Raw genomic sequence first — 15442 nt, forward strand, 5'->3', positions numbered from 1 at the left:
TGTTAAAGTTATCTTTTAAGTTTTCTTTGAGTAGCCATAAAATGAAAAAACGCACTCCCTTCCTTTATAGTCTATGAATAGAAAATTGATCGACACGTCGCCATTATAGTCTACTCCCTTCCACTAGGCACCAGAGTGTGACATACACATAAAGCATCCAAGATGGATAGATATATCTATTACATAAACACAATTCATAAAATAGTTTAGAATAAAAACCTGAGTTGAATAAGGATAAGTCATTCTATGACAATACAGTCCCTAAAAATCACTTTAAGGGGGCAGCACTGTTGCCTTGCAGTCTACGTTCGAATCCAGCCAAGGACCACATCTGCAAGGACTTTGTATGTTCACGTGGGTTATCTCCAGGCACTCTGGTTGCTTTCAAAACCACACTGATAGGCAATTTCGATTATGAACCACACTTTGGACAGTATATCCCATACAGTACTTTAGCTATTTCGTTAGGACTTTCTGATATGTCATTATCCCCAATGCAATCTGATCTTTTGTAACTGATGCTTCAACAAGTTATATTAAATGCTAAATCACGCACATCATTCAAATAATTTGAAATAAACATAGAAATGTATGCCACGTGTTACGTATTGGACAATGTACGAATACACATTTAAGTAGCAGGCATTTATTTTCTTACCTGGTTCAACATAACATCGTACACCTCTTCTCCTTCACTGTAAACATGAGCCTAGAAGACATTTAATGGTCAATAGTTCAATACTTTTATGTACTATACTTCTGCTCCAACAAAGCAAACTGTGATTCAAGTGGCTTCCCTGTTTTATATGACCGACAATCTAATCCTTAAGGTCATCGATTGAACATTGATAAAGATCCAGCACAGAGTATCCTATTCCATTTTACAGGCTATGTGACATCAGTGTCACCTGTGACATGGCCTGTTTGCACATCAGTCCCATTCAAGTGCATGAGGTTGAGCTGCAAAACAAATGAGGGTAAGATCACACGGGGTTATTTGGTCAGGATTTTGAGGCTGTATCTGCCTCAAAAACCTGACCAAAAAGACGGCTCCCATTTATTTCAATGGGAGCCGGAACAAACGGAGGAAAAAAGAAGTGAGAAGCTCATTCTTCAGGACGATTCGCCTCGCAATTCGGCCTCAAAACACCCCCTCCTCCATTCGTTGGGCCTAATCCGGAGAGGAGTGTGCGACTAGATGCCAAAAACCCCATGTGAGCTTACCCTAAAGTCACTGTACAATGTAGGACACTGCGCTTGTTTCCCAATGAGGTACAGCTGACTGGAGGGGGTCTCGGGTGTTAGACCTCACAGACCTTCAATTGATGACCCATCCAAATAAATGGTTAACCAACCGTAGAAACCAAGAAAAAACCCCTTTAAAGAATTCCAACAGCCACATGACATATTTATGATTTTATCCTTCCAAGTTCATGAATGTAGGACTGAAAACATCAATGAGTGGTGGGGCCGCCCAGTGCGGAGAGCTTTGTCATATATCTATCTTATGGATATGTGATAAATGTTGACTATGGAACATGAAATGGAGAACAATGTAAAGCGGCTTTAACTAAAATCTTTAACCCTCTGACAGTTGTAACATCCTGATGTGGATTTGACTTCAGAAAACTTCAGAGGACCATAGACCTTTGTTCATAATATCTACCTCCATAATTAATATACGTCACTATAAAAATTCCCTTTTTCCTGTAGAAGTTCAGCAAGTGGATACGTCCTGTAGGTCATCTTCATATACGATGAGCATGCTGAATTTCTCCTTTCTGTCCCTGTAACAGTTTATTAGATCAGTGCTATAGAATCATGTATGTGACATCCTAACAGATGGAGTATGTTCGCAGTCTGAATATTTTCTGTTAGGAGGAATGGCCAGTGTAGTGGTTAAAGGTGATAAATGTCTGATCACTGGGGCCTGAACATGTAGTGGAAAATATTTGCATGAAAGTAGAGCACGCAGCAGATTTTCAAACCTGCCCCAGAAGTCTGCAACATCTGGACTTACACCAAACGTCCAGACATGAGAACTGCCAGCGGAGGGTTAAGTTATGGCAAATTGGTGGAAGAGAAGAATTAGTTCATTAGTGAGAGTGCCTAGATCTTTTCCAGGATAGGTTAATAATAAGTTCTTAGAAAATCTTATTTAGGGTACATTCACAAGGAGGAATTGTTTTCAATGAAAGGCAGAGATCGCAGCAGAATGCTCAAAAATAAAGCATCCTGCTCGATCTTGCCGGTGACTCCCTGCTGATTAGATCCATACATCTGGGCCTAATCAGTAGCAGAAAGCCTGTTGTGGGGCATCGGCATCCCATCTAGACCACGGCAGCGGAAAATGAAGACAAATTCCTATCGATTTTCCACCAGGTGAATGCACCCTGAAAAGGAGTATCCCTTCTAATTTCATATACAATTTGGCTTATTACCTTTAGTGGTTGACCAAAATAGTATGCCTAGTACTTTTAAATATGTCACTAGAAAAAGATCCATGAAATTATGCAACAGTTTGAGCAGCGTACACAGTGGATAAGTCCTGTAGTACATATTCATCCAGGATGAGCATGCTCAGTTGCTCTTTATTGTCCCTGTAGCTGTTTATTAGATCAGTACTGAGCAGACAGTCACATGCTCCACAGTAAGGACACTTCAGGATGGACAGGACCATTCGGTTCTCTGTTCTGCAGATGACTGGGGGTACTAGTGGTTAGGTCGCCAGCGATTAGCATAACACCAAGGAAATTTCATTTTCACTAGTGAACCGGACAGTTCCATGGTGCGACTATTAAAGGATTATCTTATTCTGCACAGTAAGGACATGCTCATTGAAGAGTGAAAATATAATGGAGCTATGCTTGGTGCAGATATTGGAAGAGAGGGCGATAGAAGGAAAGTGGAGTCAAAAATACTGTGCAGATTGATTACACTCTTGGTTACTCCAGTTTATATATCTCTATAAAAAGCTTTGAAGGGCTTTGTTAAGGTAGCACAGCTCCAAAAGTAGTGAAAAGGAATTTAATCTGTTATAAATGAGGATTAATAGGCCTTTAGTTACTGATCAGCCAAGAAACTTCTCATCAAATTACAAAACACTATATCTGTGTTCACTCAATCTTTTTGTGTCTCCATACGGTAAAACAGATGGTATATTATATTCCACCCACTGTTCCCTAAATTGCTATTCCCCTTTCCGGTTTCAAATAAAAGTACTGTAATACTAGTAAAATTTTATCCAGTAGGAATGAAAAATTGCCCAAAACAGGTATTCTATATGTTCTATAAAAGGGTTTCTCTGGCTTGGATCACTCCTACCTGTTAGAAAAGGCACTTGTCAATAAGATGTTATAAAAGTATCCTCTGCCTGGTCAAATTCTCTATTGCATTCAATTATAGTATGCATATACTGTAAGAGCAAAACTGATCACAATCCTATCAGCTAAGTTGCAAGTACAAGATTTCTAAAGCCCTGTTCAGACTGCAGAAAACGATGCAGAGAACCTTGGCATTTCCTCGTGGCTTTCTGATGCTGACTAGGCACAGATGGATGGGCCTGATCAGCAGGGAGTTTTGTGCCATGAACTTTGCAACTAAATCAGCCGTGGAAAGACCGAGCAGGAAGCTTATTTTTTCACTGTCTTACTGCGATCTCTGCTTTCTCATCAGCATCCAATTCCTATGTGTGAACACCCCACTAACAGGGTTGTTTATTAAATTAAAAAAAATAAAATAAACAGAAGGGTAAATGGATGTCAGAGGTTGATGTAATTTCCAGATGAGGGTGGTCTTGGATCCGCAGTATAGTGCTGCCTGCTAAATTATACTAGAAGTACTTTTACTTTTCCATACATTCCGCAGTTAAGGATTACTTATTGTCTGTACTACTCTGCTAAATTTCTGGATTACATTGGTAACAAATCCACTTCCTGACAAAAAAAATAAGTGTGGAAGGAGCAAAAACTTTTGCAATTTTATATGTATAGGGGTGTGTGTGTATAGCTAGATAGATAAATATCTCTCCAAAATATGTTCCAGTGGGTGTTGCCAACACAAAAAGGCTACTAACACAAGGAGGCTATTTTTGGGTCGATCACTAGCTCACGCAAATGACTCTTCTAGTGAAAAAATGCAGGTTCTGTTTGGGACTAGTCAATGGTCAGGTTTACATTGAAGCGACACACTGAGCCAATTACTGGTGTGATGATCTGGGGAGCTATTGAATAGGACAGTAGTTGAAGGGACACTTACAGCTCAGAGATACGTGCAGGAAATCTTGCAGCCACATGTGTTACCTGTCATGGAAAGGCCTCAAATTGCCATTTTTCATTAGGTAAATGCTCCCCCACACACAGCAAAGGCTTCACAGGAATTTCTCTGCCAGATTGTAACACTTCCTTAGGCTCATCAGCCACCACATCTATCACTAATCGAGCAATTATGGGACCAGCGGGGACACCAGGGTTGGGCAACCTATGAGTGTGCAGGATCTAGAGGCCCAGCAGAAACATCTGTGAGCAAATGTGGACCTGTAATGGGAACCTGCATACCTCCATTTCTAACCATCTCATCTTGTGACCAGGTTAGAGGCAGCACAACAAGGTACTAAAGGGTCATTTTAGTTGTACAGTTTTCCCCAATAAACTTATTTTTTGCTTGAATATTGTAATCACTTACGTACATCATTACATTTGCTTACAACAACTCTGTCTAGGTGTTTAAAGTGCCAGGGTATCCATTCTACTTGTTCCTAGGCTGAATATCCTAGGGCAATATCTCTCAACCTTCTCAAGTGAAGTAATGTTTAGTGAGAAAACAGCCTAACCACGTAGCCCCAAAGCAGCGCCCACTTAGTAAAACTTAAAAGACTTTGACTTATTAGGATATTTTGCTGCTCCCCCTACTGCTGCTAATAAAATGACCTATAGGCCTCATGCATACGACTGTGTGCCATTTCAATGTGCTATTCTGTTTTCTCTTTGATAGAACACTGACTCATTCATTTCTATGGGCCCATGCACTGTTTTCTAGCAAGTCTGTACCACAAAACACAGATGATGTCCTATTCTGCTCAATGTTTGTGGCATGGACTAGACAATAGAAGACTATGGGATGTAGAAAACAATCTGTGTGACTTCCGCATTTGCAGAACAGTTACCTAGCTGTCCATAGGGTTTTTGTCTTCTGTGGATCCGAAGAAACAGATGACACAATGAAGCAACGCTGACTGTTTTTTAAAACATTTGACACTTATGCTTGTGGACAATGGAAGAAAGTGCAAAAGAAAATGGCGCTCGGGCATGTGCAGTAGCGCTCAGAAGGGAGCGTTACTGCGCATGCCTGAGATTTCAAAGCACAGGGATCGAGACTACAGAGAATGTTGGTGGTTACACCCACGGAGGAGGGCGGCATCTTGGAACACAAGCAAAAGAAGGGGCTTTATAAAGGTATGACACAGGGGGGGTGCATGATGGCTTAGGGAACGCCCAGGGTGCACGGAGAGGTTCATTTGCATATCAGTTTTACCTATATAAAAAAAAAAAAAAACGGGGGAGGGGGGTTTAAAATCTGCTAGCAGCATCTGAATAGCCTTTTTAAAGGCTATTCAGGCATATCACTATCTAAAAACATGATTTCCAAATGATACAGCCCCTTTAAAGTATTGTATGGTGTGCATTTAAATGAATCTTCTGTACAATACAGGACAGGTCTTCCAAAAGACGCTTTGTAACTAGAGAAGAGCGAGTAGGTATTCGATCGAATACTACGGTATTCAAAATATTCGTACTCGATCGAATACTACTAGCTATTCGCAGTAAATATTCGATTCAGAGCCAGCGTTGATTGGCCGAATGCTATACAGTGTATAGCATTCGGCCAATCAACGCTGGCTCTGCAGCAGGCTCGTCCTTGCTAGTCAGGAGAGCTGGCAGCTTGCTGTTACAAGCGAGCTTACTTTTTCTCATAGGAATGAATAGACCAGCATTGATTGCCCAGTGTACAGCATTCGGCCAATCAATTCTGGTTCTGCCGGAGGCTCGTCTGAGGAGGCGGAGTCTAAAATCGGACCACAATGGAGACTGCTGTGGTCCGATCTTAGACTCCGCCTCCTCACAGACGAGCCTCCGACAGAACCAGCGTTGATTGACCGAATGCTGTACACTGGGCTATCAATGCTAGTCTATTCATTCCTATGAGAAAAAGTAAGATCGCTTGTAACAGCAAGCAGCCATTTCTCCTGACTAGCAAGGACGAGCCTGCGGCAAATCAACGCTGGTTCTGCAGCAGGCTCGTCGTTGCTAGTCGGGAGAGCTGGCAGCTTGCTGTTAAGAGGGAGCTTACTTTTTATCAACGCAACTGCAAGCGTTGTGCAGTTAAAGCGTATGGTCCCCATAGACTATAATGGGGACAGCGCTCCTCCTAAGCACTCTCCTCCTGCTATTCGTGGACTTGGTGACTCTCCTTTAGTCGAATAGTGGTTTCCCCTGAAACAAGCATTTTTTACCATAAACTATAATGGGATTCGATCGAGTAGTCAAATATTGAGGCTCTACTCGAAACGAATCTCGAATATTTCACTGTTCGTTCATCTCTATTTGTAACCACTTTTCTCCACTGAGCTGGGAAACTGCTTTACTGACACCAAATTCCCAAATAAGGCTGGGACCATATGTGTGCACTATACAGTACCATTATAGTTGAAGGGAGTTAAAGCATTCTTCCAAATATAAAGCTACTTTTCATAAATTTACGTGAATATAGAAAACATTGTACTATGCCTTATTAAAATATGTAAAAATTAATGAAAGTGGAATTCAAACAACAAAAGACCCCTCCCATCACTCCCTTTCTACAGACGGGCTCCTAGTGCGAGATGTCATTATATATAATATTACTGGACATTCCTCATAAATCTTTAACATGACAGCTGAAACAGAACACAGGAGAATCAGAAGAGGAGAGACTACAGAGGTAAGATCATAAATAGGTACATGGCAAGAAATTAAGTACATCAACTTGTCACCTCAGGTTAGCTTCAGAAGCTTACAAATTTAAAGACATCATAAAACTGACCTTTCCAAGCTTGCTGGAGCATTCTGGATCCACAGGAGCCTTACCCTTCAACACAATTGTTCTTATGTGTTCTGCAGTTTCAGCAAAAAAAAAAAAAAATCAGTTAAAATAGCCTCTACAGTGTATATAAAACCATAAGACATCTAGTGAAGGGATCACCTTTGCTTTCCTCTGATTCACTGTCGCCACTGTCAATGCTCCTGTTTCCGCGGTATCGTTTTGCAGATGATGGCCCATTACTAAGACTGTCATCGTCATCATCAACTGTGGCATCTAAAGCAACTACAAAAATGGTCACTTAATACAAAAGTAGTATGTGTAATGAGATGTTGTCACGCCCATCCTTCCCTGCACCATCTCATAGTTATGCGTAAAATCAGTAATTTTTTAGTATTGTTATAAGTTTGGAGGGAAGTTGAGAGACAAATATGAATACCAATCTCAGCAAAAACAATTCTGTTGACAGTCATTATAATTATTATTATTTATTCATATAGCACCATTAATTCCATGGTGCTTTACATTTGGGACATCTGACAGTCATCAGCCAAGACCCATATTACAATTGCATTGAAGACCATGCTCAGAATACAGATGGTCATATTTAAAGGGGTTTTCCATGACACACATACTGAGGACCTATGATTTCACTTCACAGACCAGTGACATGCAATTGTTACATTGCCTGTTTGCAGCTTAGCCCTATTCAAGACAATGGGGCAGTGCTGATATACCAAACATGGCCCCTACGCGATGTACAATGCTTTTCTTTTTTTTTTTTTTTTTATGAACACAGATCCCCAAAATTTTGTGGCTTCTTCAAACAGATGATCTGTGGAGGTCCTTGGCGTTAGGCCCCATCAAGGACAGGTCATCAATATTTAAGTCCTGGAAAACCCCTTAAGCTTAAGGCCACACTAAAAAAATGTTGTGCAAAAAGAAACTAAGTGAGAGCGCAGCAAAAAAAAAAACAAAAAAAAAAACAGCAAAATTGGTTAAATTTTTTGCCCACTTTTTGGGCAAGTTTTGAAAGTGACAAGGTAAAATTAACATGCTGCATTATATCCTGTATTGGGGGAATGACTGATGAAAATCTCAATAACTCTGCTGGGAATATAAAATAGTTTTGTTTTTTTCCCCAGCAACAAATGGCACGGTGTTCAGTACCAGGCACCTCAGCAGAACTCAATTGCCTAATGCTTATCGGTGAACTCTGTCATGTGAAGGATGTAGTAGTGTCCTCCATTATAAATGCTGATGTAGACAGAACCCAATTGCACCTGATACCACGAATACGGAATATTTTGCTCTGCTAAATGTACAAACTTCAATATTACATTATTTCTCAGGAAGCAATAGCACTGGTCTGCCATGATAACAGTATTAGAAAGTGTGCCAGGATTCATATTAATGGCTCATGCACACAATGATGTGCATGGTCTGGGTGCTAGTCATGTTTCTGAAAGTTATCACAGGGTCATAAAATAATGGGGCACAGGCACACCACCCATGTGCTGTCCATACCATTCAACCACAGAACACGGTCATGTGCATGAAGCCTAAGATTTCTTTTTACATACAGATCTAATCTCATTAATGTGATCTGGTCAGGTTATTTTAGCTGCATCAGCAGATAGCAGAATATAAAAGAGGGAGAGATGCTGAGCTCAAGCAGTCATCTTACTCTGTACACACAATGATACAGGGACAACCACTGAGAGCTAATTGGGAAAAGACGACCCTCTCTCTCCTAGCAGCCCTGTTAGGATTTATTCTGCTTTTTACACGCCAGCAATCCTGATACAAATAACATAAACCTATTCATCACAGAACTCTTCTCCTCCTCTATCAATTAATGCAGGCTCTCCAATAGGGCAGCAAAACTCACCTGACAAGTGCTGGCAGACCAATGTTAAAGGTTATAACAAACGCATTGCAACTTTTTTGTTTCCTTGCCCTTGTCATTTGCTTAATAGTGGGCATGCCTGGGTAGGGCCACTGCCAGTTAGATTTATGAACATTCACAACAGTTTACTCATGTGAACGATGCTTAAAATTTGTGCTAACTATGAGCTACCATAGATTTCAGGGCAGGTGCACAGCCCCACTGAAAGATGCACTCAACTTACGATGACATGCGCCTCACCATAAATGACAACGCAGAGATCATAAAGACCTCCTCAGTGATGCGGATTTCTAAACTTGACATACCCGATAAGCAGCGCTGAATCTGTCTTTCATATTGCGTATGAGAATTTTTTTGCACCATGGCTCCAAGATCAATTGTATAAGGCTTGCCACCAAGAGAGAGAGACACAATCTTGCTGTCTGTGTGCAGTGCCGTCTCCAGAAAGATGGATGTTTTAGCATCATAGGAGATCCAGGAATCGTCATCTGACAACCACTGCCACACAAAAACTGTGAAAATACGGCAATTGATAGAAATTAAATAAATAACCTTGCATTTTGTAACCTGTAAATCCATTAGCTGTAGATCCTGTGCTATACCAAACTATTTGAAGCGTACATCAACAATCTTTTATGCAGTAAATTCTATTTCTACAATTCAATCTCAGCTACATTCTGGATCAGTAAAAAAAAATGGATGCTATCTGCCCCAAAAACGTTACAATCATGGCCAAAAGCATTGAGACGCATTTGAACTTTGGTTTTCACAAAGTTTTCTACGTCTGTATTTTTACATCTTTTAGGGAGATGTTTCCATGGTATACTGAAGTATAATTATAAGCTTTTTAGAAGTTTTTACACTTTTACTGACAAATATCAAGTTTATGCAAAGATTCAGGATTTACAGTGTTGACCCTTCTCCCCCCCCCCCAGACGTTTAACCCATAATTGCAATGTTTAGTTCTCTAAGACACCATGTTGAAAAAAAGCATTGCTCATCATTTTATTGCACCTGGATTGTTGGGAGAAATTGAGTCGTATCTAAACATTCTACTTCTCCCAACCATCCAGGAACTATTTGGTGATGAACAATGCATTTTCCAGCATGATGGGACACTGTATCACAAGGCAAACATGATAATCAAGTGGCTCAGTGAACAAAACATTGAAATTTTGGGACCATAGTTAGGAATCTCCCCAGGATCCATGGAGAACCTATGGTCAATCCTCACAGAGCAGGTAGGGGGGGGGGGGGGGGGGAGTTAAACAAGAATGAGTTGCCATCATTCATAATTTGCCCAAGCAGCTGATATTCCAGCATGCCAGGGTGAATTGTAGAAGTCTTGAAAAATGAGAGTCAGCACTGTAAAAATTGTATCTTTGCATAAACCTGATGTATTGTCACAAAAAAAAAAAAAAAAAAAAAAGTGTAAAAACATATGAAATGCTCATAATTGTATTTCAGTATACCATAGAAATAAAGATCTAAAAACACAAGCAGAAAGATCTCAAAATTTTTGGCCACGGCTGTACATTCAGGGCTTATGATAATATATTCAAATGATGAACATAGAAAACTTTGAATGTCTACACAAGTCAGGACACCAATCCATCTGCACTATGCAAGGATGCATCAATTTAGAAGGCCCATAAAGCCACATTTTACACAGAAAACTGCACGCAATCAGGATTGTGGAGTCGGAACTAATTTTGGGTGGAATAAGGCTGGGCGGTTATAGGCATTTTACCTATATTATGAATAACGGTGATTATTAGGTCATGCTGCTTTAAAAAGTCACCCCTCTCAAAGGCAGATTATAATATGGGAAAAACGGGTCACAGCTCAGGGCCGAACAGCAAGTAATTGCCCATTTACCCCATCCGTTTACAATCCGACCTCAAAATCAAATGTATTGGCATTTGCTGATACAGTTGCCTCCTGTGCCCCACAACGGTAATCTACAAGAGGAGAGTATGTGTTGGGCGGACCTCGTGACAAGTTTGAACTGGAACTACTATTGTACTCTAGAGACTCTTCAGACCCCAGGGTATAATTAAGCAGAAGCCCACTGGAGGTGAGCAAACAAAAAGAACAGGGTCTCTAACCTACCCTTTGCTCTGGCATGGATCTCATCCTCTTCAGGGCTCTTGCATGATGCAGGTTCACGGGGGCCCTACCACAGTCATGTCATATCATAACACTTATGTCTTTGCATCATAACACCAATCACAGGCCTCAGCAGTTCCCAATGTCATTCAGGAGGCTGGAAGAGGCCTGAGGAGGTCGAATGCCAGCGCTGGAGCCCAGGGCAGGTGAGTAACACTGTTTTGTTATCTTTGCTCACCTCCTATGGGCATTCACTAATTATACAAGAGAAAAATTTTGGGCAGAACCAAACTGCAGGAAAGCTTGTGATTATTGTAATAACCGAACTAAAATAGTCAATGTGCACAAAATCACATTGGATATCTAGATTGCTGTCAGTTTTGGTTACGTTTTGATTAAATGCCCAGCCCTAAGTAAAATGGAGAAAAAAAAAAAAAAAAGTTATCAACTCTGACTTCTAAGTAAAATGACTGATTACACACTTGCATAATTACTTTCATAGAACAATCACTAGATGTTTAATGAATTAGAGGAGCTTTACGTCTTTTGACTGACCATGAATGTCAGCCATTTACAAAGGAGTCAGGCTGTATAAAAATTGAGGAGTCAGAGGTTTTGCATAGCAACTCCACAGCCGTGCACTTATTAAAACCCATGTTTTTTTATGGCTCTAAAGATGCTGCTAAATAATAATGAGCATAAACTCACACTGATCCTGCTCCTTCACTGCAAGCCGTATAGGTCGTGGGTAGCCACTCTTTTTATTCTTCTGAACCATATTCCTGAGATCCACTACCAAGGCAATCCCAGGTTCAAGCGAGATGGTCACAGACTGTCTTCCAGTGCTGAAACAGAGACCAAATATTTTAAGAATTGTGACTTTATTACATAAAACACCCCAAATGTCTATTATATAGAGCATACATGCTAATCGGAAAACAGAAGTCTGTGGATTAAAATAAACCAGTTACTAGTGCAGACCCCTTTATATCAGCTTTGTGGCCAATTCACACTTGTGTGATGGCCACATTTCCTGGATTGACTGCAGCTCTGCTGAACTGAACAGAATATGTTAGTCTACTTTAACCTAGTTGTCCTGGAAAATGTGTCCATGACAGAGCTCAAGCCTTCTAATTTAACCAAGAGCAGAAGCTTCATAGAGTTGATATTTTCTCCCAAGTTACTAGATTTCTCTCACACACACCATAAACAACGGAGATGTTAATTGGTCCCGGTGGTGCAAAATAAGATGTCAAATTGTGAATCCATTTGTGAGTGATGAGAATATATTTGTACAGTACTGTGGAAATCAGTGGGGAAACAAATAAATGGCAATTTTTAACAGTGTGCAATTGAAATTTAAAAAAAAAGAAAAAAAAAAAAAAAGGAAAAAAACCCAAATGGTCTGCCATATAGGCCGCTCCCCACAAGGAGGGTGCCCATACACCGTGTACTTGAGCCGCAACCAAAACCTATGGATTGCCATCAATTGTCTGGCTGAACCTGGACTTGAAACAATCACAAATAGATGTCCAGCCTCGCAAATATGCCTTTAGGGCACTGAGCCAGACTGGGTAAGGGCACCCTGGACCCATCAAGAAATGTGGCACAGTACATTACAAAAAAACAAAACAAAACATAGCCATAAACATTAGATTTTTGTTTTGATGATCACAAATTTTTTTTTTTTTTATTATTTTTTTTTTTACACAAGTTGGATTTTAACCTGACTAGTAGGTGTCAGAGGTATTTGACAAGCACATGTTCATGAGAGAATTTAGAGAATACAGCTGTCAGCCAACAGATACTAAATGCCTGTGGTTTTATATAAACTGATATTGCAGATGGGTAATGCACAGCAAACACTTGGATTCCTCAAGACTAACCAAAGATCTTTCGGGCCAAAATATTAGAGATCACAGTGGGTATACTTTGATTTAAGATTGTTAAGATAGATTTGTAGTTCGGGCGTTTTTGAACACAGGGATACCTATTGTGCATGTATATATACACACACCGTATATACTCGAGTATAAGCAGATGTTTTTCGGCACAGTTTTTTTTGCTGAAAAAGCCACCCTCAGCTTATACTCGAGTCAAGCAATTTTTTTTTTTTTTTTGGGAGGGAAAGGGGGGGGGGGTCTATGACCAGCCGCAATAGTAATGTATAGAATCTCCCATAAAATAAATAAATAAAAAAAAAAAAAGAAGCTTTAAATTTTTTAACAAAAACATAAAAGTTCTAAATCCCTCCTTTCCATAGAATACATATAAAAGTAGAAAATTACTATGAAACACATACACATGAGGTATCCCTGTGTCTGAAAGTGCCCGGTCTACTGAATGTAGGGTATCTGCAGAGCTCCTGTTCCGTCGGGAAGGGGTTAATAGGAGCACTGCAGATACCCTATATTCAGCCAGGCTGAAATCCAAGTGGGGGAAGAAAAAACCCAGTCCTCAAGCTCAGGGAAGGGGCAGACAGACAACCAAAACACCCCCTCCCCTTCCCCAGCAACTACTGCACCTAAAAACTCCGACCATTTTAATTTTTGAAATTTTCCAGTAGCTGCTGCATTCCTTCCCCCCACCCCCCTTGGCTTATACTCGAGTCAATAAGTTTTCCCAGTTTTTTGTGGTAAAATTAAGGGCCTCGGCTTATATTCAGGTCGACTTATACTTGAGTATATACGGTATATATGTATATTCTATATATATATATATATATATATATATATATATATATATATATTCCATATATTGGCTGTCATGCCAACGTGACGTCGGCCCTGGAGCTTGCTTTAAGTGCCGGTGATCACTGGCAAAATTGCTGCGCCCATGCACTTCGGGAAAATGACGCCTCAGTCAAGGCGCCAGAAGAGTTAATGCCCACAATCGGTGCGGGCACCGAGTGTGGACATTCGCGCATGGTATCTGCTGTATGAAACAGCAGACACCAGGCGACTATGGCAGGTGCCCGGCTCCCGGGTGGCTGCCATAGTTAAACAACAGTCATCCGCCATACTAGTACGGCAGATGTCGGGAAGGGGTTAAGTGTGTCAGCTATGGAAGTCCATCATTAGAATTCCCTTTTTTAACTAATTACATGTAGAAATAGCCTTAAGAAAGGCTATTGTTCTCTTCCTATATTATTCTGATCCAAATGTGAGAGTCCACAGAAAAATGGCTGACAGACATGTGAAGACAGCCATTTTCCTGTGGCCGAACAGGAGAGGCTACAGGGAAATGGGCAACTGACATGTGCAGTCAGCGCTTCTGAATGAAGACCCAATGGGAACGCAAGAGAAGAGGTAGTCCAGAGAAGAAGACAGAGGTAACGCTGGAGAGTTTTCAGACAGTACAGGGGACGCCCCCAGTGCAGTCTGAAAACTCATTTACATATGGAAAAAGAGAAGATATTTTTCAGGAATGGTACGACACCGTGGATCAGAAAAATAAAGGTAAGTGAAGAATAGCGTTTCTTAAGGCTATTCCTACGTGTATTTAGTTAAAAAAAACAAAAAAGGTATTCTAATGATAGAATCACTTTAACCCTGAGCAGCAGTGTCTACAGGGGAATAAGCTTCCACTAGACTGCTCTGGTGACAGCATAGCTCCCCTGAGAAAACAGGAGCAGGCATTTTGAAATCAAAAAAATCTGAGGAGATTTGCAATATTGCTGTGATCATTGGATGATTGGGTGGAAATCTTCAAGTTTGGCAGATGTGAATGTAATGTACACGGCCATATTTATTTTCATTACTTACCAGTTCACAGCTTTTCATGAATTGAGGGAATTATTAAAAAAATTAAAATAAATGTAGAGGAATATATAACCTTTCATAACTGTATAATGTATATCCTCTTTCCATTTACACTTCTCGTGTCTCACCTGAACGCTTGGTTAATCTGGATGTTAAGGTCATCTGCATAAACCATCCACAAATCTCCATCACTGAGCCACTCCCAGCGAGTCTCCAATTCAGATGATTCGGGATCTTTGTCAGAGTCTGCAAGTGTGTCGCTTTCATCTTCAGTTTTCACTATGATCTCAAGATCCACCTCAGCTTTTCTTTTCTGAGATACTATAGGAGAAAAAGAAAAAAAACACCATTAACTATGGAGGACAGCGATCTCCGAAACCTGCCTGACTCACTATTATTCTTATTATATTTTGTGTTTAGACATCATAAAGAGTTTCTGCATTCGCATATTTTTGGCCAAAACTGAGGCCAGATCTAAAGGAACAATAAATAGAAGCATTATGTTTGGAAAAATTACTCCATGGTAAATAAGCAGCAAATCTATGACAAAATTGGACACATGGTGGATTTTGATGAAGATTCTATC

The 15442-nt window shown here is 40.4% G+C and overlaps 1 protein-coding gene across 3 annotated transcripts in view; it reads right to left on the minus strand.

Annotated features, from left to right (window-relative positions):
* The window catches only part of PARP2 (poly(ADP-ribose) polymerase 2), a 53220-nt gene that overhangs the window by 28497 nt on the left and 9281 nt on the right, over positions 1–15442 (minus strand). For 2 of the 3 annotated variants that reach the window (XM_075276812.1, XM_075276821.1), the window contains exons 2-7: positions 14985–15177; positions 11804–11940; positions 9292–9498; positions 7240–7362; positions 7081–7151; positions 659–709 (exon numbers count right to left, since the gene is read on the minus strand). In XM_075276812.1, the coding sequence (XP_075132913.1) occupies positions 659–709; positions 7081–7151; positions 7240–7362; positions 9292–9498; positions 11804–11940; positions 14985–15177 (782 nt within the window). The remainder of the gene's footprint in view (positions 1–658; positions 710–7080; positions 7152–7239; positions 7363–9291; positions 9499–11803; positions 11941–14984; positions 15178–15442) is intronic. The other variant, XM_075276828.1, reaches the window with a different exon arrangement.

The sequence above is a fragment of the Leptodactylus fuscus genome, chromosome 1 (assembly GCF_031893055.1).
Source record: "Leptodactylus fuscus isolate aLepFus1 chromosome 1, aLepFus1.hap2, whole genome shotgun sequence".
Lineage (NCBI taxonomy): Eukaryota > Metazoa > Chordata > Amphibia > Anura > Leptodactylidae > Leptodactylus > Leptodactylus fuscus.